The following is a 23711-nucleotide window of genomic DNA, read 5'->3' on the forward strand; positions in this document are numbered from 1 at the left end:
TTTAGTAAAATATACAATACTCACCAAGACTGTCTGAGCATCAGCTAAATCGAAAGTAGGTTTAAGTGGTGCCAGAAAGCAAGCTGGGACAATGTGTTTGTAGATGAAGTCTTCGAATCCTAAGAGGCCATCTTTACCCCCTGGAATTAACAACCTTCCGTTAAATAAACCAGGCAGTTGGTGAAAAACAAAATTAGGCTGCTCTCGTCACGCGAGGAAAATTGCAATTCTTACCCCAAAGTTCGACTAATTTTGAAAGTATGATAAAGCAAGTTTTTTGGGCAATTGGATCTGGAAATTCAACTGCTCCTTGAATGACTGTAAACAGGACGTGTTCTACATTCCGTACACCTGGAGTGAAAATGTCATTTCAATATATGTAAAATTAATTATACAGACTGGTTTTAGATTGATAAAATTTACCAAATGGGTAGTCTGATACTGCAAGGCATTGTTAAAATCAGATTTTGATTAGTTACTGAAACCAGAAAAGCTCTCCAAGCAATCAGTATACAAGAATAATACCTGGAAGGGTGAGTTGTCTTATGAGGAAAGGTTGGACAGGCTAGGCTTGTATCCGCAGGAGTTTAGAAGAGAAAGAGGCGACTTGATTGAAACGAATAAGATCCTGAGGGGTCTTGACAGGGCGGATGTGGAAAGGATGTTTCCGCTTGCGGAAGAATCTAGAACTAGGGGGTCACTGTTTAAAAATAAGGGGTCGCCCATTTAAGACAGAGATGAGGAGAAATTTTTTCTCTCAGAGGGTTGAGTGTCTTTGGAACTCTCTTCCTCAAAAGGCAGTGGAAGCAGAGTCTTTGAATATTTTTTAAGGCAGAGGTAGATAGATTCTTGATAAGCAAGGGGTGAAAGGTTATTGGGGGCAGACGGGAATGTGGTGTTGAGATTACAATCAGATCAGCCTTAATCTTATTGAATGGTGGAGCAGGCTCCGAGGGGCTGAGTGGCCTACTCCTGCTCCAAATTCCTAATTCATAAAATTACCCCCAAGCAGCATTGATGAATGTGTGTGATTATTCTACATGACTTTTTTTTTTTTAATTTTGGCCAAACTAAACAAAAACTGAAGAAACCAACATTATTTGCTTTGTACATTCCTACTTTGAATGGTGGAGCAGGCTCCGAGGGGCTGAGTGGCCTACTCCTGCTCTTAATTCATATATTCGTATGTATCATTATTGCCTGCACTTCTTACCAAGGGGTATATATGCACAAATTGTGAAGAATGCAGGTCAGGTTGAGAAAGCAGTTAAGAAGGCATATGGGATCCTGGGCTTTATAAATTGAGGCATAGAGTACAAAGCAAGGAAGTTATGAAGAACCTTTATCAATTACTGGTTCGGCCTCATCGGAGTATTGTGTCCAATTCTGGACATCACACTTTTATTTTATTTATTTTTTATTTTATTTAGAGATACAACACTGAAACAGGCCCTTCGGCCCACCGAGTCTGTGCCGACCATCAACCACCCATTTATACTAATCCTACACTAATTCCATATTCTTACCACATCCCCACCTGTCCCTATATTTCCCTACCACCTACCTATACTAGGGGCAATTTATAATGGCCCATTTACCTATCAACCTGCAAGTCTTTGGCATGTGGGAGGAAACCGGAGCACCCGGAGGAAACCCATGCAGACACAGGGAGAACTTAGAAACTCCACACAGGCAGTACCCAGAATTGAACCCGGGTCGCTGGAGCTGTGAGGCTACGGTGCTAACCACTGCGCCGCCCCACTTTGGTGAAGGCATTAGAGAAAGAGTGCAGAAAATTTTTTACAAGAATGTAGTGGCGGCGCAGTGGTTAGCACCGCAGCCTCACAGCTCCTGTGACCCGAGTTCAGTTCTGGGTACTGCCTGCAGTTTGCAGGTTTACCCTGTGACCACGTGGGTTTCCGCCGGGTGCTCCGGTTTCCTCCCACAGCCAAAGACGTGCAGGTTGATCAGGTAAATTGGCCATGATAAATTGCCCCTAGTATAGGTAGGTGGTAGGGAAATATAGGGACAGGTGGGGATGTGGTAAGAATATGGAATTAGTGTAGGATTAGTATAAATGGGTGGTTGATGGTCGGCACAGACTCGGTGGGCCGAAGGGCCTGTTTCAGTGTTGTATCTCTAAATAAAATAAAAAATAAATAAAATAAAAGTGTGATGTCCAGAATTGGACACAATACTCCGATGAGGCCGAACCAGTAATTGATAAAGGTTCTTCATAACTTCCTTGCTTTGTACTCTATGCCTCAATTTATAATTTATATATGTAGGTAGGTGGTAGGAGAATGGTGGGGATGTGGTAGGGAATATGGGATTAATGTAGGATTAGTATAAATGGGTGGTTGTTGGTTGGCACAGACTTGGTGGCCTGAAGGGCCTGTTTCAGTGCTGTATCTATTAAAAAAAAATGGTTCCAGGATGAGGGACTTCAGTTACATGGATAGACTGAAGAAGCTGGAGTTGTTATCCTTACAGAAGAGGAGGTTAAGAGGAGATTTGAGAAAGGTGTTCAAAATCATGAGGGTATGGACAGAGTAGATGGGGAGAAACGGTTTCCATTGGAGGAATGGTTGAGAACCAGAGGACAGTGATTTAGGGTGAATGGCAAAACAACCAAATGTGACTCGAGGAGAACTGGAATTCACTGCCTGAGAGTGTGGTGGAGGTTGATTCAATCATGGCTTTCAATAGGGAACTGGATTATCGGAACTGAAAAAAATTGCAGGGCTAAGGGAAAAAGGTAGGGGAATGGGTCTACTAGCTGAGTTGCTCTTGCAAAGAGCTGACACAGACATGACAGGCTGAATGGCCTCCTTCTGCACTGTGAAGGATTTTTATAGAGTCAAGGGGTCAGTCAGTAACCAGACTGAAGATAATTGGCAAAAGAGCTAGAGGTGAGGAGACTTTTTCTTTTTATAAGCAAAGTGAGTATTTATGACCTAGAATGCACTGCCTGAATTCAATGGTAATTTTCAAAAGGGAATTGAATCAATATTTCAACAGGAAAAATGCCCAGGGTTATGAGGGAAGAGCATTGAGAGGAGTGGGTCTAATTGGATAGCTCCTTCACAGAGCTGGCACAGGCGTAATGGGTCAAATGGCCTCTTTCTGTGTTGTATGATTCTATGAAAATAAATATGTATATAAATAATATATAAAATATATTTAAAAGATCAAGAATTGGTCATTATAACGTTAAGGGGGGAAAAAAAAAATCACCCTTTGTGATCCATTACAAATCCACTTACCTTGATTAGCAATGACTTCACTCATTCCACTCCCTGCAACAGTTTGCAGAAATGCAAAGTAACTTCTGCGTAGCATTTGGTTTTCAAGTGCAGCAGTTTGGTCATTTTCTTCTGCAGGTCTTGATAATACTTCAAATATAGCTTGAACCAAAGGCATAAATACTTGTTGTAAAAATGGTGAAATTTGTGTCTGTGGAGAGAAAGGCATTGGCCAAAGAAAAATTCAGCAATACTTTCCCAAAATGCAGAGTAACATCCCATTTTCTCAAAGTCATGTGAAGATATGAATAGATTTAAAACAGGACATAATAAATACACTAGTTACGAACAGTTCAACAAATAATAACTAATCCAAGTTTATCACTAAGTATATTTTCTCTTGCATCAGTTAATTGACACAAAACAGTTCTGGGCTAATTATACAGTACACAAGTAAAAGCCAAACCGCAGCCAATGTCCATTAGGAAACAGCAGCAAATTGAGGCTCAGAATTGCTACACATGGGGTTTCACACTCAGAAGTGCAATCCAAAACTGCACACTCCCGAGTTTGAGCTGTGTTCTCAACAATACAATACAGCCTTGCCCTTGACTGGACAAGTGCGCTATATAAGAAAGGCGTGGAGAAATATCAGGTGAAAATGTGTTTAAATTTAATTCTCAAACTGTTACATGATTTGATTTGAAAGAATAAACTTGCATTTGGACCTTCCAAAGCATTTCACAGCCAATTAATTTTTGAAATGTAGGTATTATGTAAACAAATTCAGTAGGCAATTTACACACAGCAAAGTCCCACAAACAATAAAGGAGATAAATGACCAGTTATCTGGTTTTGATGCTAATGATTGAGGGCTAAATGTTGGCCAATAACAACAGGAGAACTCCGTGCTCTTTGAATAAAGCCATGGGATTGTTTACATCCGACCAAACAGGCAGACGGGGTCTGGGTTTAATGCCTCTGCTGAAAGATGACGCCTCCAACAGTGCAGCAGTCCTGCAGTACCGCACTAGGAGTTTCAGCCTGGATTTTCTGCTCAAGTTTCCAGAGTGGGACCTGAGCCTTCTGATTCAGAGGCAAGAGTGTAACCACCAAGCCAAGCTGACATTTGGCTTAAAAAGTAAAAACGAACTATTCATGAAACACAAACTAAACAGTGTACCTTAAATTTTGCAGTAATTTGATTAATAAGTGGAATAAATTCTTGAAGGTCCTTTGCCTCACAGTCCTTAAGCATGTGTTCTGAAGCAGTTGGAATGAATGGAAGAACTTCCTCCTCTAAGCAGATGATCATTCTGTGAAGAAAAGTCCGAACTCCGCTTCGCAACACTTCCTTCTGCAAAGCGCAACTTAGAGCCGGCAGGAACGTTTGCAGGCAGTCTCGATACACTTCCGAGCAGCCACACTGTTTCACAGTCTGCTTGTTACTGAAGGCCTTACTGGTGCGGCTGAAAATGAACCAGAAATGGAATAAACAAGCTGCACTGTGGTACCAACACAGTTTAGTTCAGGCACAAATTTGGGATTGTCAGCTCCAGTTTATAACCCATGATGGATTCCTCTTCTTTCATTCAGACAGAGCCATTAGAAATTCATACTTCAACCTAGAAAAAAAATGCTTCCAACACTAAAGGAGCCTTTCAACAGTCCTCTCGCTAAAGGAACACTAATACAAAAGGCTCTAGAAATGATTTTTAAAAGCTGCAACAATCAGCAGAGAAAAATAAGAGCAGTGTGAATGTGACACAAAACAAATTTTAAAAGTTTACATTTAAATTTGGAAATAGAATGTATAGTGAAAATGAACATTTGGGATCAAATCACAAGGCTGCAGCTTAATTCTATGACAGTGAAGCTAAAATAGAAGTCACCCGGATTGTAAAGTTAGCCTCATACCCAAGACTGTTCAAATAATGAAAACTTTTATCATGTTCTGCTGGCAGCTTGATTGTGAGGATTGCAGGAATTCAATAAGGAGGAATTATCTGCGTCATATTGGATGGCATGTGCCAGAATATTCCACACAGGTTATAGTGTCCAGTAGATCTGTTAAAATAAATAACCCACTTGGACTTCATAACCACCCAAATTATCTGATGATTTCAGAGGTATTAGAAAAGGTTTATTTGAAAAATTACTTGAATTTGTTGGACATGGGGAATAGCAACTGGTTAAAATGCAAATTTAGGAGAGATCAGCAAGTTACTTTCCCATGCAGAGTGATCAGTACATGGAAAGGACTTTTGGATAGAGATTGAAGCAGAAACCCTAGAATCTTTTAGGAAACAACTGAACGCTACAAGTGGATGAACTTTAGGGTGTTTCGGTGCAGATGAGTCAACTGGCCTTCCTCAATGCAATTATCTTGGAACCCGTAGTAACCTTAACACATTTTCCCTGTACAAACTGAAAACCCCTTTGTTTTTAAAGCAGCACTTGGACCATCAAGTAGTAAACTGGTATCATAACGCAGCCTCATTTACCTCATTAAAATAAATGGGGGTTAGTATTTAGTGGAAAAAGCACAAGACATCCAAAATGAAAACAACCCAAAAAATTTTACAAAATTCATAATACTTGGTTGCTGTAATCCAGAACCACTCTCTTCCCCTCAGGATGCCACCTTTTTCCCTCTTAAAGCTTCTGGGTAAGTGGCCGTTTCGTCAGCATAACTCTTGCTTCTCAATTCATTTTTGTTTTTAAAGAAATTTATTATTTCTCTCAACGTTAGGCAGCCAACATAGTGACTGTCTTCTGGTCAGCAAGGAGAAAAGATGATTGCATAGATAACAATGGTGAGCATTAGCACTAGAGATAGCAAAGGAGAGACTGAGAGAAGAATGAGGTGCAAGTGGAAGAAAGAATGAGACAGGGTAAAGGCTAAGATAAATCCGTATATTTTAGAATTCATTCTCAAGATATGGGCATCAGTGCCAAAAGCAGAATTTATTGCCCATCCTTAGTTGTCCTTGAGAAGGTGACAGTAGGCCTTCTTCTTGAATCTCTGCAGTATGAAGGTACAGCAACGATACTGTAATGTAGGGAGTTCCAGAATTTTGGCCCACGGCCAGTAAAGGAAAAGTGATATATGTCTAATTGAAGTAATCTTGAAAGGTCACATGCTATAACTATGTGGATCTATTAAATAGAGGTCAACGTGGACTCAAAATGAATTTAGTAATTCTAAGGCTCTACGCCATGCCACATAAATGTTTCAAGAGTAGGCATAAGAACTTTAAAGGGAAAAAAGTGGAGTACAAACCTTGCAAAACCCACTGCGTGGTTTAAGCAGTCTGCCAGTGCAGCTTGCCTCTCCCCATCCTGCTCTGTTAGGAGTTTCTCCAAAAACACTTTGAATTTTTCCATTAGTGGAGTGAGCAAGTCCCTCATCAAAGCCTGCTTCCTCTCTGCTGAGTATTCACTATTAACAATTAGTACTCCTGCTGTTTCATAAATAAACAGTTGATCATCGCTGCTCAACAGGGTCTGGAAACCGTTCTCCTGAAACAGACCAATGCAAACCATTGTAACTCACAGAAAAATGTATTCAAGCAACAGCCACAAAATTACATATACTGAAGAAAATGTTTTCAAAATCAATGTTGGCATTTTATTGGTCTGAAGACTGAGGGAAATGTCAGATTGGGAGCCTTTTATGCATTCTGAACTGGAGGCAAAGATTGCAGGTTAAACAACAACTTGCGCATTTAGAGAGTGCCTTTAATATAGTAGAATGTCCCAAGTCATCACACAGAAGCATTATCAAACACAATTTGACACCAAGCCATTTAACAAAATATTCGGGCAGGTGACAGAGAGAATGGTTTGGCGAAACTCCTGCTATATTGCTCCAATCTCATGCCTCAAAGAGGACCTTCGATTGAATGGCCAAATAATTCTCTTCAGCATTCACAAAATGCAGTGTGCAGGATGATGCTTTCTTGGTCCTGGACTTAGGGCTAAAAGCTTTTTTCATTCCTCCTCCTTTTCAATAAAAGTCAAGATTTCAATCGATTTACATTGTGTAGTCCTAGAAGAGATTTAACCTCTTTCACGTTACCAAACACAACACTCACAGAAGGAGATAGCACCAGTAGGTCTTGTATTCTGTTCAGAATATCCTCAATGTAAGGATTCATATGTTTACTGTAAGAAAAAGATGACACTTTAGAAACAATGATTTGCACATTTACAAGCAGGTCATAGATTAGTGACCGCTTTTTTTGTTGCTGTGAGTGGTAATGTTATTTGCTCCTCTTTCCTTGGGTCATACACCACCTGTAACAGAGGCGAGGCAAGGACGTGCTTTTTGGTATCGGCAATACCAGGAGTAACCCCCAGAACATGTACAGCCATAGGCAGTGATGGGGAGCACCTGGATTCCACCAGATACAGCAATGCAGTGGGAACAATTAGGAACTCATAATGTGGACTTGTGCATACTGATGCACTTAACTCGTAAAAACACTGATGCGCCACGATAAACCATTTTGCTATCAGATGTTACCAAGGACTGACACTCAAATAAAAACAGAAAGAAGGAAACACTCAATGCAGGAATGCTATAAGATTTACTTACCTTAAAGATTTAATGAATCTGGAGAACAGGTATGCTGTCCTACTTCGCACTTTTAGACTACTATTACGCAGTCCTCTATGATCTAAAAATGCCATCTGCATCAAAAGTAATAACGAAAACAGGTTTTTGAATTGCAAACCTATGTCTTAAGTTACCAAGTCTAAACATAACAATGATTCAAGGTCTGCTCTATTCAGGATAAATGCCAATGTAAGAAACTGTTTTGGGCATTCGATATATTTATTTTTTGACATTTTAATACTCAAGTTTACAAAAATTATGAATTTATTTTTCATGTAGAAAAGGAAAAAACACTCAAACTACTGAGTACTTGGGATGTCACTCAAACATTGAGTTCATTAAACCGTTTTCTTTTTAAGTGCCTGCACTCCAAAGCACCCCTCCCCCCGCTCCAAAATGTTTTCACGAAGACAGGAGATCTTCCTTTTGCTGTTACAGCAAGAGCTCAGCTGACAGCACTCACTCAGTTAGAACACTGTCCCTTCTGCAGGACCCAGGCACACGTTTACGTTAATACTTCAATGCAGTACTACAGGAGTGTAACGTTACCAGAGGTGCAGCCCTTCCGCTGATCCATAAACCCAGGCTTCACCTACTTGCTCTGGTCACCTTAAAAAATCCTCCCATGCATGGAGCTCCTGCTGTCAATATTCTCCCATTAACTATCAAAAATAGTTTACCTGAGCAGACTGGGGCTTCTTTCTCTAGAAAAGAGAAGGTTGAAGGGTGATATTATTGAGGTCTTTAACATTATGACGGGGCTCAAAAGGATAGATGTAGAGAAGATGGTTCCACTTGTAGGGGAGTCCAAAACTACTACCTTAAACATTCACTCCCTCCACCACCTGCACAGTGACAGCAGTATGTACCATTTACAAGATGTACAGCAGTAACTCGCCAAGGTTCCTTCAACAGCACATTCCAAACTCACGACCTCTATAACCTGAAAGAACAAGGGCGGCAGGCGCATGGGAACACCACCATGCCACACACTATCCTGAAGAGGAAATATAATCGCCATTCGTTCACCAGCGCTGGGTCAAAAACCTGGAACTCTCTTCCTAACAGCACTGTGGGTGCACCTACACCATATGGACTGCGGCAGTTCAAGAAGGTGGCTCACCACCACCTTCTCAAGGGCAACTAGGGATGGACAATAAATGCTTGCCGTACCAGCAACACCCACATTCCATGAATGAATAAAAAAAGATATAAATGTAAGAATGTCACTAATAAATCTAATAGAAGTCAGGAGAAACTTTTGTACCCAGAGTGTTGTTAAAATGTGGAACTTGCTGCCACATGGAGTTGTTGAGGTGAATAGCACACATACATTTAAGAGGTAACCAGATGAACACATGAGGGAGAAAGGAATAGAATATGGTTATAGGGTTGGTTGAGGTAGGGTGGGAGAAGGCTCGTGTAGACCTGTTGGGCAAATGGCCTATTTCTGTGCTGTAAATTCTATGTAACCAGCTATTCATCCAATTATTGTTTGCTGTAGTCATTGTTGGTACACTGATCTACTTGTGATCATGCTGTTCCTCACAGACCCAACTGCAAGGATTCAAATCAGAACAAAATTAAAGTTTAAAATAAAAATGTTGTGTGGTACACACATGCACACACCAATATGGGATGCAACAAAGTAGCAGGAAGGCTGCTAACGTCACGTTGCAGGTTACAAATATATCTGTAAGGAACATAAGGTAACCTTTTTAGGCCTTAATATTTGATACTGTTTTTACTAAAGGTTGCTAACCTAATGTTCATATAATTTTGATATTTCACTTTCAACCACAATAATGCCATGGAATGGCCCAAAAAAATGTCTGCCCCTGGCTGCAATTCCTTGCACCCCAAGCTCTTAATGGAGCTATGCTGTCTGTAGAGAAAACAGAGGCCAGATTTTTTCCCATAGGGAAAGCAAAGAGGTGACAAAATATCACTTGAGTGTTTTCCTGCTTTCCCTGCCAAATAATCAGTATTGAGGTCAAAATAAAAAAAAGAAAATATATAAAACTTCTAAAAAAAATTGCTTGCAAAACAGTACAGCACAATCTTGGTTGTATTTCTCGAGAACAAAATTAGCTGGGGAATGGGATTAGCGTTGCTCATTTTAGTTGAAGAGCTAGCAGAGACAGAACGGGCTTAAAGGTCTCTGGAGCTGTAATTTCTATAGTTTTGTTTGTCCTCCACCAAAAATGACAGAATGTTTAGCTTAATCATCCAAAGGATAAGGTCACATTTTTAATTAATCCCTGCTGTGTAATCCATATTCTATGCCTTTTCTTGTTACCATCTGGTGTTATTGTAATTTGAAGTAAAATATCAAAATACTAATCATTGATTGGGTTAAAGTCATGTAACCAGCCAAAGGAATATTCTTAAGAACTACTATCCTGAACAAATGAAATTAACCTATAACTACAGTGGCTTGGAGGCCATATCCATTAAGCACTTCTTTTAAGTTTAGGAAGTGATCAGTTTTTCAATACTCTCACCCCTTCCCCACATATTACTGATACTCAGTGCACTGCAAAAGACAAGGCTGAAGCATTTACAACCATCTTCATCCAGAAATGCCGAGTAGATGATCCATCACAGCCTCCTCCTGAGGTCCCCAGCATCACAGATGCCAGTTTTCAACCAATTCAATTCACTCAACGTGATATTAATCAACAGCTGAAGGCACGGGATACAGCTAAGCCTGTCCACCATCTACAAGCCACAAGTCAAGACTGTGATGGAATACTCTCCACTTGCCTGGATGATTGCAGTTACAACAACACTCAAGAAGCTCGACACCATCCAGGACAAAGCAGCCCACTTGACTGGCACCCCATCCACCACCTTAAACTTCACTCCCTCCACCACTGGCACAGTGGCAGCAGTGTGTACCATCTACAAGATGCACTGCAGAAGCTTGCCGAGCCTTCTTTGACAGCATCTTCCAAACCAGTGACCCATATCAGCTAGGACAAGGGCAGCATGAAAACACCACCACCTGCAAGTTCCCCTCCAAGTCACAAACCATCCTGACTTGGCATTATATCACTTTTACTTCACTGTTGCCTGGTCAAGAACCTGGAACTCCCTTTTAAACACACTATGGCTGCACCTACACCACATGGGACTGCAGCAATTCAAGAAGGTGGCTCACTATCACCTTCTCAAGAGCAATTAGGTGTGGGTAACAAATGCTTGCCTTGCCAACAACACTCACATTCCATGAATGAATTTTTTAAAACTTGCTTCTGTATGCGTAAAAATCTAAAAGGAGGTTCATTAAGCAAATGTTCTGTTTACAGTACATTATGGCCAGAGGTTTATATCTAAAACAACTCACCAGAACAGTAGGAATGTGTTGTGGTTCTACAGTGAAAAACTTTTCATAGCGAACTACTGTTTCAAAAAACTCCAATGTAACTGATGTATGCTGGTACTGACTCACTCCAGATGTCACCAACTATAGGGACAGAAAAAGTGTGTTATATTTCAGGAATTAAACAGCATTCATTCATTTTGGTCCATTTCTATAGCAGTCAGGCCAGAAATTAACTTTTTATAAATGGCATTTTTCGTATTTTTCCATTTTACGTGAACTGGAAAAGGAGCAACACACCAGGATTATTACAAAACATTCTTTTAACAAAGTATGGTGACCACACAGTTTCCCTTTCCCTAAACAAGCCACAGCCTAGTAGTGAGGCTGTCCACAGAGTGGACCTACCACAAACTGGCAATAAACACCATAGGAACTTTCAAAAGGGAATTAGACAGGTGCTTGAAGAGGACCTACTTGCAGGGTTATAGAGAAAAAGGCTGGGTTGTTGGACTAAATTGGACAGTTCTTTCAAAGAGCTGGCACAGGCACAATGGGCTGAATAAGGTCCTTCTGTGCTTAAGATTCTATGATTCTAAGTGAATGAGCGACAAGTACACTCAAAGCTCCAAGTGGATCTTTCAACTGGCAAACAGATGCTCTCTTCACAACAGGCACGCACCGAGGTGTAGGGCTAAACTATAGCTTCTAACTAACTGATTTCACACAAGCTGCCCTGCATCATTTCAAAGCATAAACACCAAACTTGCATTTAAGATGACTCTTTTATTCACTCTTGGGATGGAAGTGTCACTGGCAAGGCCAGCATTTGTTGCACATCCCTAATTGTCCTCGAGAAGGTGGTGATTTGATCCAATAGAGTGGCTTGCTCGGCCATCTCAGAGGGCAATTAAGAGTCAACCACTTTGCAGGATAAGACTGGGTAAGGACGGTAGATTTCCTTTCCAGAAGGACATTAGTGAACCAGATGGGCTTTTACGACAAATCGGTACTTTCATGGGCACCATTACTGATACTAGCTTTTCATTCCAGATTTTTATGAATTGAATTTAAATTCCACCAGCTACTGTATGAAATTGAACTCGTGTCTCTGCAGCACTAGTCCAGTGACATTACCACTATGTTACTTTAGCCCTCAACGTACATAAGCATGCATACACATGAAATGCTTCAACACTTTTCTAGAAAAAATTCATTTTTCAGCTCCCTTTCCCCCCCCAAAACAAAACATATCAGACAAAATTCTGAATGCTCTTTTTAAAAGCAAGCTCCCAATCCTCCCTGATTTTCAGTGTGGATAGATTACAATGAGGCAAACTACAGCTTTGCTAAATACTCAACTGTGTGCATCATCTCCTGCAAGACACTGGCTTTTGCACTGTCTCCAGAGAAATGTGCACCGTGAGACACTGGGATTGCCTCTCCCAACATGAACAGCAGCCTCAGTGCCACTTCCACTTCCATGAACCTTGTATTCTGCCAGTTCCTAAGGAGGAAAGAAAAATTCTAAGTATATCAACAGGATTCAAAAGTAAAGCACGAGTCATATTGTAGAGCATAAATTATCCGCATCAAGAAATTCACACTTTTTCAGCTCGTTATATTACAGCAAAGTATTCTACAATGTTTATCAAATCATATTTTTACATGGTTTATGCAATGACAATCCAGCCCATGAAATAACTGTAGTCCTAAATAAGATGGACTGTAAATTGACAGGCTCAGTCAATGTGGCAGCAAGCTTTCTATACACACACAAACTTTTCCTTACACACATTAACAGGTACAAATATTTCTGAATTGTACCTGAAATTTATTTTAGGAGAGAGGGGAGACAGCTGGGTGGCCAGGTACAACTGTAACAAAGATCATTAGCTACTGAAAAAAACTTACAAAAATGATATGTAGCAACAGAGACAAACAGATTTCCTATTGCATGGTGCATGCTGCAGCAAGTGAAGTGGTGAAGCAAAGTTAACTTGAGTGTAAACTTTTTCAAAAGGCAGGTGACAGTAAGCGACTGGCAGAAAGTTCCACGGGCAGAAATGGTGTATGAAGCTTAGTTCTGGTGTTCCTTCCAGACTCTGAAGATTGAAATGGTTCAGCTTTGAGGATCCTAGCAAAGATGGTACAAAACTTTTACAACGCCCCTCCTGCCGAGCGGGCAGAGAACTAACAGCCCAATCACGTCTCTTCAAAATTGTAGAGGACAGACTTTGAATCCAGCTTCTATAACATACGGGCTGGCATAGATTTGGATTATATACAGAGTCTGGAAGCAAGGGAGTAGAAGGTTATCGGGGTGAGTGGAAATGTGGAATAATCAGGTCAGCCATGAGCTTATTGAATGGCAGAGCAGGCTCGAAGGGCTGAATGGCCTACTCCTGCTCCTAATTCGTATGTAAGATAGGCTAGTCAGCCCAACTAGATCCCAATATTCTATCCTGGGATTCCATCCCTAGGCAGACACCGAAGTTCTTACTAACAGTTATTTGTCCAACCATCTCCAGAAGTGGTTGCTCCAGTGGAGAACAAATCCAGCAGCTGAAAGTTTTGCTGAAGAAATGTGTTCCAAGTGAGGCAGCCTCCAGTCCTTGACCATTGTGCTGCCACAGTTTGCCCGTCCATCCAGCCAGCATTATGGTATTCCAAGAAAAAAATTAGAATACCAGAATACTGATTGGAGAAGATTTTCTGTAAGGCACAGCTGATTTCCTTAGACAAAGAAATAAAGACTTGCATTTATATAGCGCTTTTCACAACCTCAGGAAAACCCAAAGCACTTTACAGCCAATGAAGTGCAGTCACCAGTTGTGATGCAGGAAACACGAAAGTCAAGTTGCACACAGTAAGCTTCCACAAAGAGCCCAAATTTACAAATGACTAAAATCTGGATTAGTGCAGCCTTAGTTCTACCTACATCAAAATGGCCATGGTCACAAAGAAAGGGTGCTTTTTGTGACGACCTACCCAAATCCTGTCTGTCTTGCTCCTGTCCAAGCTTATGATGCTACCTTTCTATCACATGCACTGTTGAAGAGTGAAAAATACAAAATGTGATAGGCCCCCTTTTTTCTCCCCCCATTCACAACTGGCACAAACACTATACTCCTTCACCCAAGAAAAACTTTTATTTACAAATATAGGAGCATTCTGAACTGCTAACAACTGGCAATTCTAGATATAGCTTTTATCAGGTTATGGGAGATGTTCTAACCCAGTCAGTGATCCTTGGTTTCAAAAGGGAATTAAAAGAAAAACACACACAGAAAACCTCTCTGCCAACTCCACATTTGAGACGAGTTTGAAAACATTGGCGATGCATTTTGAGTTTTATTAATGCAATTAATTCAAAATGCCTAAGCTCTGGAATTCCCTCCTTAAAAGTCTCCACCTCTCTCTCTCCTCCTTTAAGAAGCTACTTAAAACCTAACCAAGCTTTTGTTCATCTGTCTTAATATCACTATGTGGCTAGGGGACAAATTTTGTTTGATAACGTTCCAGTGAAGCATCTTGGGATGTTTTATATTAAAGGCACTGTATAAATGCAAGTTGTTGCGCCTACTCCCGTTTTTTTTCCCTCCCTTGTTTTACCATTCAACACATGAGTTAACCTAGGGCGACAGGTCCTGCAATTTGCCTTCTTCCAGTAGCGAAGCATCTAGCCTTCACCTGGCAGGGAGCCAAAGTATTGGCAAGTAAACTTGTCAGCAAGTGGTCTTGTGTAGAAATTCCAAGCATGGGCACACATCGCCACATGCTGGAGCACCAACACATCGTGCCACCAAGTGCCCCTTAAGTCACACACTTATGATTAATGCACGAACTACATAACTACAAACTAGGACATCACTCGTACCAGTGACACTTACTCCAGAGTCGTGTTGAAGACCCTTTGGACAGCAGCTAAAAGTAATTCGGGTGAAACTTGTGCCAATCTGTCCAACAGCAACTTCAAATGTTTTCTGTATTCAAGGAACATGGCTTCATCTTCACCCTAATGCCAAAATAATAAATTATGGGTGCATAACAGGAAGGTGCTTTGTTACATATATAGATTTGATTCAGAACCATTCTCATTGAAACCAACCGGAACACTATTTCCCAGTCAATGTAAAGTAAACTAGATGTAAAATAGACTGATATCACATAGGTTGATTAGAGAACAAGAACCAAGGATAGAAAAAGAAAGGATAAGAAAGCATTCAATGGGATAACATAGCTGAAATGCATTACTGCGCTCACATTTAATTTTTCTCTTCTTGACCTGAGGGTACTTGATGTGGACACTGGATTTAAAATGTTTACAGTAGTCCTACCATTATTTTTTTTTCCATAGCAAGTCATTTTTCAATTGCATCCCTCATCAGCAAAGAGAAGAACTAAAGAAAGGCATAATTCCACATTTTGTTAAATGCCTTGTAATGCCATGTAAACTGGATTGAAGATACCTTTCCTTAAGATACTGACTCTCTGACTGGGGTATAGTTCCAGGATCATGCTCCAGTATCACACTCAAGTGGCCATTATTCAAATGCATCCCTCAATAGGCTATGTAGAATGTCATCACCATTCTGTGCACACCCGTACCAAAGGCAAAATACTGTGGATGTTGAAAATTCGAAATATAAATAGAAAATGTTGGACACACTCAGGTCGGGCAGCAACTACAGAGAGAGAATGCTAATTCTCTCTCCACAGATACTGCCCTGATCTGCTGAGTTTTTCCAGCATTTTCAGCCTGCATGCACATATTTCACTTTTGAGATCAATATTGGGAATCCAAGCTGATTATTTTCCCTCCCCTCATTATCAACACTGGCTGTGATCAGCTAACACAGTACTAAGCCACTAAGCTAGGATTTCCCTAGGGTTAGATACAGAGACTTCACCTGTGAACCACTGGGATCAGATCCAGTGTGCTAACTTGCTACCAGTGTTGATTAGAGTGATCAGTTTTGCAGATGAGTACCTTATTGCACAGTGGATTTATTAGTAACATAAGTTTTGCCTAATTAGATGGTACAATTCCATTGTACAGTGAAACACCATGCATTTGCACTCAATAAAGCAACTAATTTCATTCAATATAAAATACCCAATGACCTCAGGGTTCACATGCTCAGACATCTACAATTTTCTTACCTCATTTTCAAAATTGAATTCTTCATCATAAGTTAACTTCTTGATAACCGCATGCATAATTGCCTACATTGGAAAAAAACAATGAATATAAACAAATAAGTAGCACTTAAGATGAAACACAAAACTTTTTATTTAATAGAAGTACACGCAGTTTACCTCAACATTGGCCTTTTGTTGTTGAGTCAGTGCAGGAAGCTGGAGAGAAAATGAACATATTAAGTTTATGAATCTTGATCACACTCTATGCTGATTATAGCATTTTTATCCTTTTGTAAAAGGATAAGAGAACAAAGGTTCACATCCTCAGCTAGTCTGTCAATGGAAAGGGAATATAAAAAGCCTCCTCATCTGGGCATACTTACATGCAGCCAGATAATGAAAAGCATTAGTGGTAGTCCTGCCCTCCCTCAGCCTAGAATGCTGTATGTGATTTTCTTTTTAAGAATAGCTAAAGGGCAAAGAGATAACCTGCGAGAAAAGTTCCCATCTTTGTAAAAATTCTTTGAGTGAATCATGTAAAATATAGCAGAATGCAGTAAACAGCAAGTGACAATATATTGAAAGGTGGGGTCAGTATGCAGATATCATGCACAAATGAAACTGCATACTTGTCACACACGACAGCAACGCTGAAAGTGGTCACTTCACTGTTTGCTGGCCACACATGGAACATTGCCGAGTTCATGAAATGAGTGCCACACAACACCAAGAAATAAAATCAGTCCCTGTTTAATTGTCAAATTGAACTCTTTAACCACTGCCATTGAAGATCAATAAAAGCCAAAAATATTCTAGATACCTAATGAAGTAAAGTCAGAATTAAAACACAGAACTCCAATCAAAAAGAAAACTCCTGTCATGTTTGGTAGTCTAACGTTTACAAGGACAAAAGTTTCAAGCTTCAACTCGTGTAATAGTGAGGACTAGACAGGCTAGATGCAGGGAGGATGTTCCCAATGGCAGGGGAGTCCAGAACCAGGGGTCACAGTCTCAGGATACGGGGTATGCCATTTAGAACCGGAGATGAGGAGAAATTTCTTCACTTAGAGGGTGGTGAACCTGTGGAATTCTCTACCGCAGAAGGCAGTGGAGGCCAAGTCATTAAATGTATTCAAGAAGGAGATAGATATATCTCTTAATGCCCAAAGGATATGGGGAGAAAGCAGAAACAGGAATTAGGCGATCAGCCATGATCTTTTTTGAATGGTGGAGCTGGCCCGAAGGACTGAATGGCCTACGCCTGCTCCTATTTTCTATGTTTCTACAACATTCAAACTCTCTACACATTGAGTAACATGATTTTAAAAAATCTATTTTAATTCTGTATATTTAAAATACAAGATTTAATCAAGACTTTGATAGGTCTATTGCCCAGTTTGGTTGTTTTGGGATGTAACAATTAACCTTTATACTGTTAGTGCAAGGAGACTACTCTTTTAGCTCATCAACTTGTTTTTACTTATTCATTAACTTTTTCCTTGATTCCTATGTAATTTGTCTTTTTTTTTTACATAGAATATACAGCACAGAAATAGGCAATTTGGTCCAATCAATCTGTGCTGGTGCTTATGCTCTCGTTACGAAAGTACTTTAATTTTGTGTTAAATTTTGAGGACTTGCATTTTATTTGGGAAAACTGGAAAGAATTCTATGGATGTTTTTTTCACTGGGGTCATTGAAAGGACTGAGAGGCCTTGTTTGCAAACAGCATGTACTGGATGGCACTGGTCTTCAGATAAATACCCAGCAAGGGCTTTTTGCTTTGGGGAGATGTTTACAGAGAAGTGACAGGTCAAGATTTATAGGGGTCAGGTGGCTTGACTCTTGAGATATTGTTTCGGTTTTGCTTTGGACAGTGTGTTGGGAGTTTTAAAAACCAGCCAAGAGAGCAGGCACCCCAGCTCAGCCTTTTCCATCTCTTTGAAAAGCCTGCCAGCTTTTCCATCTCTGAGAAGCGAGTGCAAGAAATAGAGGAATTGATGCTATATTCGTCTTGAAAGGCCTGTTTAAAACCCCTGTTGCTGCATTTCTCCTGTAACGCTGGAAAAAAACCTGCTGGATAAATCCTCGATGCCACCTGAAAGATCCTAGTGACAGCCATCTACGTGTATTTGGGACACCAAACCATAAAAAGGACATCTTTCCATAACTTCTCTTTTGTTCTTCAAGAATTAGCAAGTATTTGGCTGAAGTATTCCTTTCTGTCTTTTTTTTGTAACAGAGCTCTAAAAAGAAAATATTTTTTTTCCGGTTAACCTAGGTGTGTGTTTGAGAGAGAGAGAGAGAGAGAGAGACAGAGAGAGAGAGAGAGAGACAGAGAGAGAGAGAGAGACAGAGAGAGAGACAGAGAGAGAGACAGAGAGAGAGAGAGAGAGAGAGAGAGAGAGAGAGAGAGAGGGTCTAAGGTAAAAAGGGAACGTTCGTATTTCAATTTGTGTTAATGCTTTGCTTTGTTACGGTTTGTCTTGGTTTATAATAAACTGATAATTAAAGAAACCTCGTTGGCGTATTTTATTCTGGGATAAAATAGAGTCTGATTGACCATTTTGGTAACTGAGTAAACATTTAAATATATGTTGTGACCTGTGGAGAAATGGAACTACAAATGACAGTGCACTCCTCCCACCTCAGTTGTAACACTCGGTATGAACCTCTTCCCATTCCATCTGCCTTATCTCGGCCTTTCAGCATATCTTTCTATTCCCTTTTCTCTCATGTACTTGTCTAGTTTCTGTTTGAAAGCACCTAAGCTGTTTGCCTCAATCACTTCCGGTGGTACTAAGTTCCACATTCTCACCCACTCTGAATAACAAATTTGTCCTACTTCCCTACCGGATTTATTAACTATCTTGTATTTATTGCCCCTAGTTTTGGATTCTTTCACAAGTTGTTCTAGTTATTAAATGAGACCCCAAGTTAAAAGTAACCAAATATTTGCTCCATTTAAATGCAACCGTTAAGATGTTCATTTCATATCCTGTTGAAGATTTGAGGAAGTGCTGCTGGCAAGTTTAATCTATTCCAGCAAAGCTCTATCCACTCCAAAAAAATAAAGAACATCCTGCTGCAAAAACATTTTTTCTTACGCCACTGTCCGTGCACAGACCAACATAGTCAGCTCAATTAAGCAAGAAAAATCAACACGTGCATTTCAAGTTAGGAAACGATGGAATGGGGCAAAGTATACAACTTGATGCAAATTTACATAAATTAGTAATTCATTCAGAAATCTTTCAACTACATACAAAGGCAGTCACAACCTTTTCACAAACCGTAACTAAGACACAAAAAAGCCAGATCCTCTCAGGTCTTAAAAATCATAGAATGGTTACAGCACAGAAGGAGGCCATTCGGCCTGTCGTGTCCGTGCCAGCTCTCTGCAAGAACAACTCACCTAGTCCCACTTCCCTTCTGTTCCCCCATAGCCCTGCAATTTTCTTCTCTTCAGAGAATTATCCAATTCCCTTCTGAAGATCTCAATTGAATCTGCTTCCACCACACTCAGGCAGTGCATTCCAGATCCTAACCACATGCTGCGCAAAAAAGTTGTTCTTCTTCCAACTTACCTGTTTGAGCATGTGAAGATAGTCATAGCAGAAACCAATTATATTAGAGGAAATATCATCATCTTCGTGCACAAGCAGCTTAAGCAGAAGAGGCACTTTAGCTTCCACAGCCTGAAGTGTCACCTGGCTGTTCTTCACATCCCCTGCCTTTACCAGTTTACTCCAACTGGTTATCAAAGACTGGCCCATCCCATTAACCAGCTTGGAAAACCTTGCCAGGAAGTCAACATCTTCCTCCTGGATAGAAAAAACATTATTTCAATGCAATGCAAAAGGTTGCAATTAGCTGTAGTTATACAGGAGATAAATCAATACAGCGTTTCCCAACATTAAAAACTTTTGCCCACTATACTGCATCAACATGATTTCTTACTTGCAACACATCTCTTTGCATCGCCAAGAACTAGGTGCTAAGCAGAGAATGGCACTGGATGCCTCTTAGGGTACCTTCCCCTCTGCCCAGTACAAATGCTTTCTACAAAAGCATAAAATATCTGCGTTTCTGATGCCCCCGCTCCCCCCCCCCCCCAAATGTACCATACCTAAAGAATTTTGGCACTACAACAGCAGTCAATAATCACAAATTTCCCCCAACACAGCTTAAGCTATGTTTACATTGACACAATCACTTTTGAGTGGAAACATTGTGTAATAACCTTGGGCCCTGCTGTGGATTCTACAGCACTCGCAACAGCAGTTTCAAAGTTGCAGTTGAAAAGCAGCATAATTTCACTATCAGAGGGAATCCATCCCAATTTCACTGATGTCTATGCAGGCCAGGTGATTTGAGTAACTACATCTCTGGCCTGCGTGTGTAGACAAGAGTGTTTAGCCCATTTGTCACCAGAAATAAAATGTGCTGCAGCGCAAACCCAGTGCACTGCAGGCATCAGTTCAATCTATCTCTAGATGGCTCTTGCCATACTCCAGGATAGTAACCCCATTTCAGTTACCTTAACAGTATTGCCATAGTGCTAATGGTAACCACTAGTCACACTTATTACTGATAAATTACATGCAAAACTGCCTTATTGCAACTTTCAAACAACCAGAAGGCGCCCATATAAAAACAAAAAAAAGATGAATACTTGCTGTGATTGTACTGTAGCACGGACCTGCTCAGTGTTGAAGAAGCCAGAAGCCAGGAGCACCTGACAAAGCGATTCTACAAGTTTAGTCTTATCAATAGGATCCATGCCTTTATTTACTATTTCAAATAGACAGTCACAGGCTTCCTCACGGAGGACCTCCACTGACATGTGACTGAGCAACATATTCACAAACCTAGACAAGAAAAAATATTAGAAAAGAAATTGGCGCACAGACTGTATACTATCTGAAATTTCTAAACACCATCTTTTAGCATTGCACAGCATTCTACAATGAAAGTTTCCTGTATTGATAATCCTTCCTGTCATGCAATACAATATCAAACTCCCCAACCTGAAACAACATTGCCTGTATGTGTGCCTGGACAAAACATGTAACAGTGGAACAAGTGTCGGATTCCGAGGACACTTGTTTGCACCCTCCTGGAAGGTCTGCTCCTGCTGCCGGGCAAAATCCATTATCAAAATCTGAAAAGGTCACCAGGGACGGTCTCTTCAACTGCTTGCCCAAGTTCTGATCTCTTTTGTGTGCCCAGGTAATCATATGGGGTATCAGCATGCAGTGTTCACTTGAAGCCTTCCATAACTGGCAGGCACAGCAAGAGACTATTTAATTATCTAAACTTAACCCACTTTTTAGTTTACCCTGGCTGCCTGTTCTCAATAATTTCCTCCCTCGGGGGAAACGGAGTTTTCTGGTGGAAATTCTATTCACACTTGGATTTGCCTGGACTTCATTTATTGCAATACATTTCAACTCAAAGATTATTTTATGTACATTCTACATCCCAGACCTAAAGTATGGAGATGGATTTTGAACTAAGCCAGATAAATGCACAAACATTAAAGGATAATAACATTGTATTTGACAATTCTTTTAAACAAAATGTAGCGTGCCAATCAATTTTGCATGGAACATGGAATTTTGGAAACATTGTTAACCTAGAGCCAGGACATCACTCTCTCTGCTCCCTGTTATTAAAAAAAAATCAAAGTATGAACTGGTGTAGTCATCCAACAGAAGATGACAAGTAATAGAGAAACATACCAACAGAAAAAAGTTTAAAATGAAAGCAAGCGATACTTCACTGCCAGTCACACCATTTCAGGACAATTTGTGAGTTGACTCTGCAATAAAATGACCATCTTGCTCTGTAGTAACCCAACTTCCTCTCTTGAACACTGTACTTTTCAATATCATATGCAACAACATATTTCACTTTCACATAAAGTATAAAAAGTGTGCTAGTTTCAGTTTGAACTTGCCAACTCTACGGTTCTCCTGTTTGTATGACAGGGACCACCTCCCTTTTTCTTTCCTGTCCCATGCACAACATTCCTTGCTTCCCCTCGCCGTTGGGCCACTGCAAAAAGGACCTGGTGGAAATTTGAAAAACCAAAGCATTGCACACACAGGATGAATTTTTGTCCTGTACAGTTTTAATCTACTTCAGCTAGCCCCACACAATAAAACATTGCAATGGGAAGCACGCCTGCCAATGAGGTGGGAAGTGTGGTATTTTTCTTTGTTTCATTTGGGAGTGAAGCTTACTTAACGGATAGTTTCAAGCTCATGTTTTCATCTGGATCAAGACCAACCCCGAAATGCGACTTCAGATTTAGCTACATGGGTCTAGCAGATTGCCAAAAGAAATGATTGAGCAAAAATACTTGCATTTATATTGCACCTTTCAGGAAATCAGGACGTCCCAAAGGACTTCACAACCAATTAAGAACTTTTTGAAGTGTAGTCACTGTTGTAATGTTGGAAATGCGGCAGCCAATTTTCACACAACAAGCTCCCACAAAAACCACTATGTGTTAAAGACCTAACTAATCTGATTACCTCTGACCACCGCACCACTTTCCTGAAGGAAACAATTCACACCAATGTTGGAGTATTACACAAAGAATTCTGATGGGTCCTATTTGTATAAACAGAAAGAAGCTTTTGTTTTACAATGATTGTGTGAAAAACAATTTTAGCAGAAAACAAAAGTACCCAAAAAAACGTACCTGTCATTTGCTATCAGATTCAAGTCAATCCAGGATACAAAGGCTCCCACAACCTCAAGGCACTGACATGTTAGTTCAGAGTTGGTTTCCTGATAGGTGTGCAGGATCTGGTACCAGGATTCCACGAGATTTGGTATACATTGTTCCCTCATTGCATCCTTTATTAAAGTATTTCGTCTACACTCCTGCAGTGACAGAAAATATTTTTTAAATTCACTGAACAATTGTTCTTAAAAAAAAAGCAATACATTGCCATAAAAGCGTGATTTTCTAATATTTTAAAAGGGAATAAGGAATTAAACAATTCAAATAATATGTACAGATTAACTCAAATACAGGCTCGATCAAGTATTGTAATACTTGGCTTTAGTTTTCAGAATAAAAATTCCAAAAGTTGACTTAGTGATAGCTCCACCAGCAGGTATTACTTATAATAATCTTATTTTATTTTCAATTAGGGGCCACATGTTGGACATCCTTGCACACATAAAGAAGTAATGTACAGGGAGCTGTTCCAGAGAGGGGAAGCTCACCAGGTTAGGTTTAAGAAAAAATGTTATGTTCCCTAAAGCCTGCATCTACAGAGAGGTCGGTAGACCTGTTTAAGGTTACCCTAAAAAAAAACTTGCCTAAATTGAGGACCTGGGAAATTATGGTGAGGCT

At 40.2% G+C, this 23711-nt stretch overlaps 1 protein-coding gene across 3 annotated transcripts in view; it reads right to left on the bottom strand.

Moving 5' to 3' along the window:
• The window catches only part of xpot (exportin, tRNA (nuclear export receptor for tRNAs)), a 52607-nt gene that overhangs the window by 12919 nt on the left and 15977 nt on the right, over positions 1-23711 (bottom strand). For all 3 annotated transcript variants that reach the window (XM_068050338.1, XM_068050336.1, XM_068050337.1), the window contains exons 7-21: positions 23049-23233; positions 21039-21207; positions 19924-20160; positions 16514-16552; positions 16358-16420; positions 15085-15209; positions 12554-12698; positions 11216-11335; positions 7846-7940; positions 7343-7412; positions 6529-6767; positions 4429-4714; positions 3267-3456; positions 235-351; positions 25-140 (exon numbers count right to left, since the gene is read on the bottom strand). In XM_068050338.1, coding sequence (XP_067906439.1) covers positions 25-140; positions 235-351; positions 3267-3456; positions 4429-4714; positions 6529-6767; positions 7343-7412; positions 7846-7940; positions 11216-11335; positions 12554-12698; positions 15085-15209; positions 16358-16420; positions 16514-16552; positions 19924-20160; positions 21039-21207; positions 23049-23233 — 2196 coding nt within the window. The remainder of the gene's footprint in view (positions 1-24; positions 141-234; positions 352-3266; positions 3457-4428; positions 4715-6528; positions 6768-7342; positions 7413-7845; positions 7941-11215; positions 11336-12553; positions 12699-15084; positions 15210-16357; positions 16421-16513; positions 16553-19923; positions 20161-21038; positions 21208-23048; positions 23234-23711) is intronic.

Source organism: Heterodontus francisci, chromosome 18 (assembly GCF_036365525.1).
Source record: "Heterodontus francisci isolate sHetFra1 chromosome 18, sHetFra1.hap1, whole genome shotgun sequence".
NCBI classification, from domain to species: Eukaryota; Metazoa; Chordata; class Chondrichthyes; order Heterodontiformes; family Heterodontidae; genus Heterodontus; species Heterodontus francisci.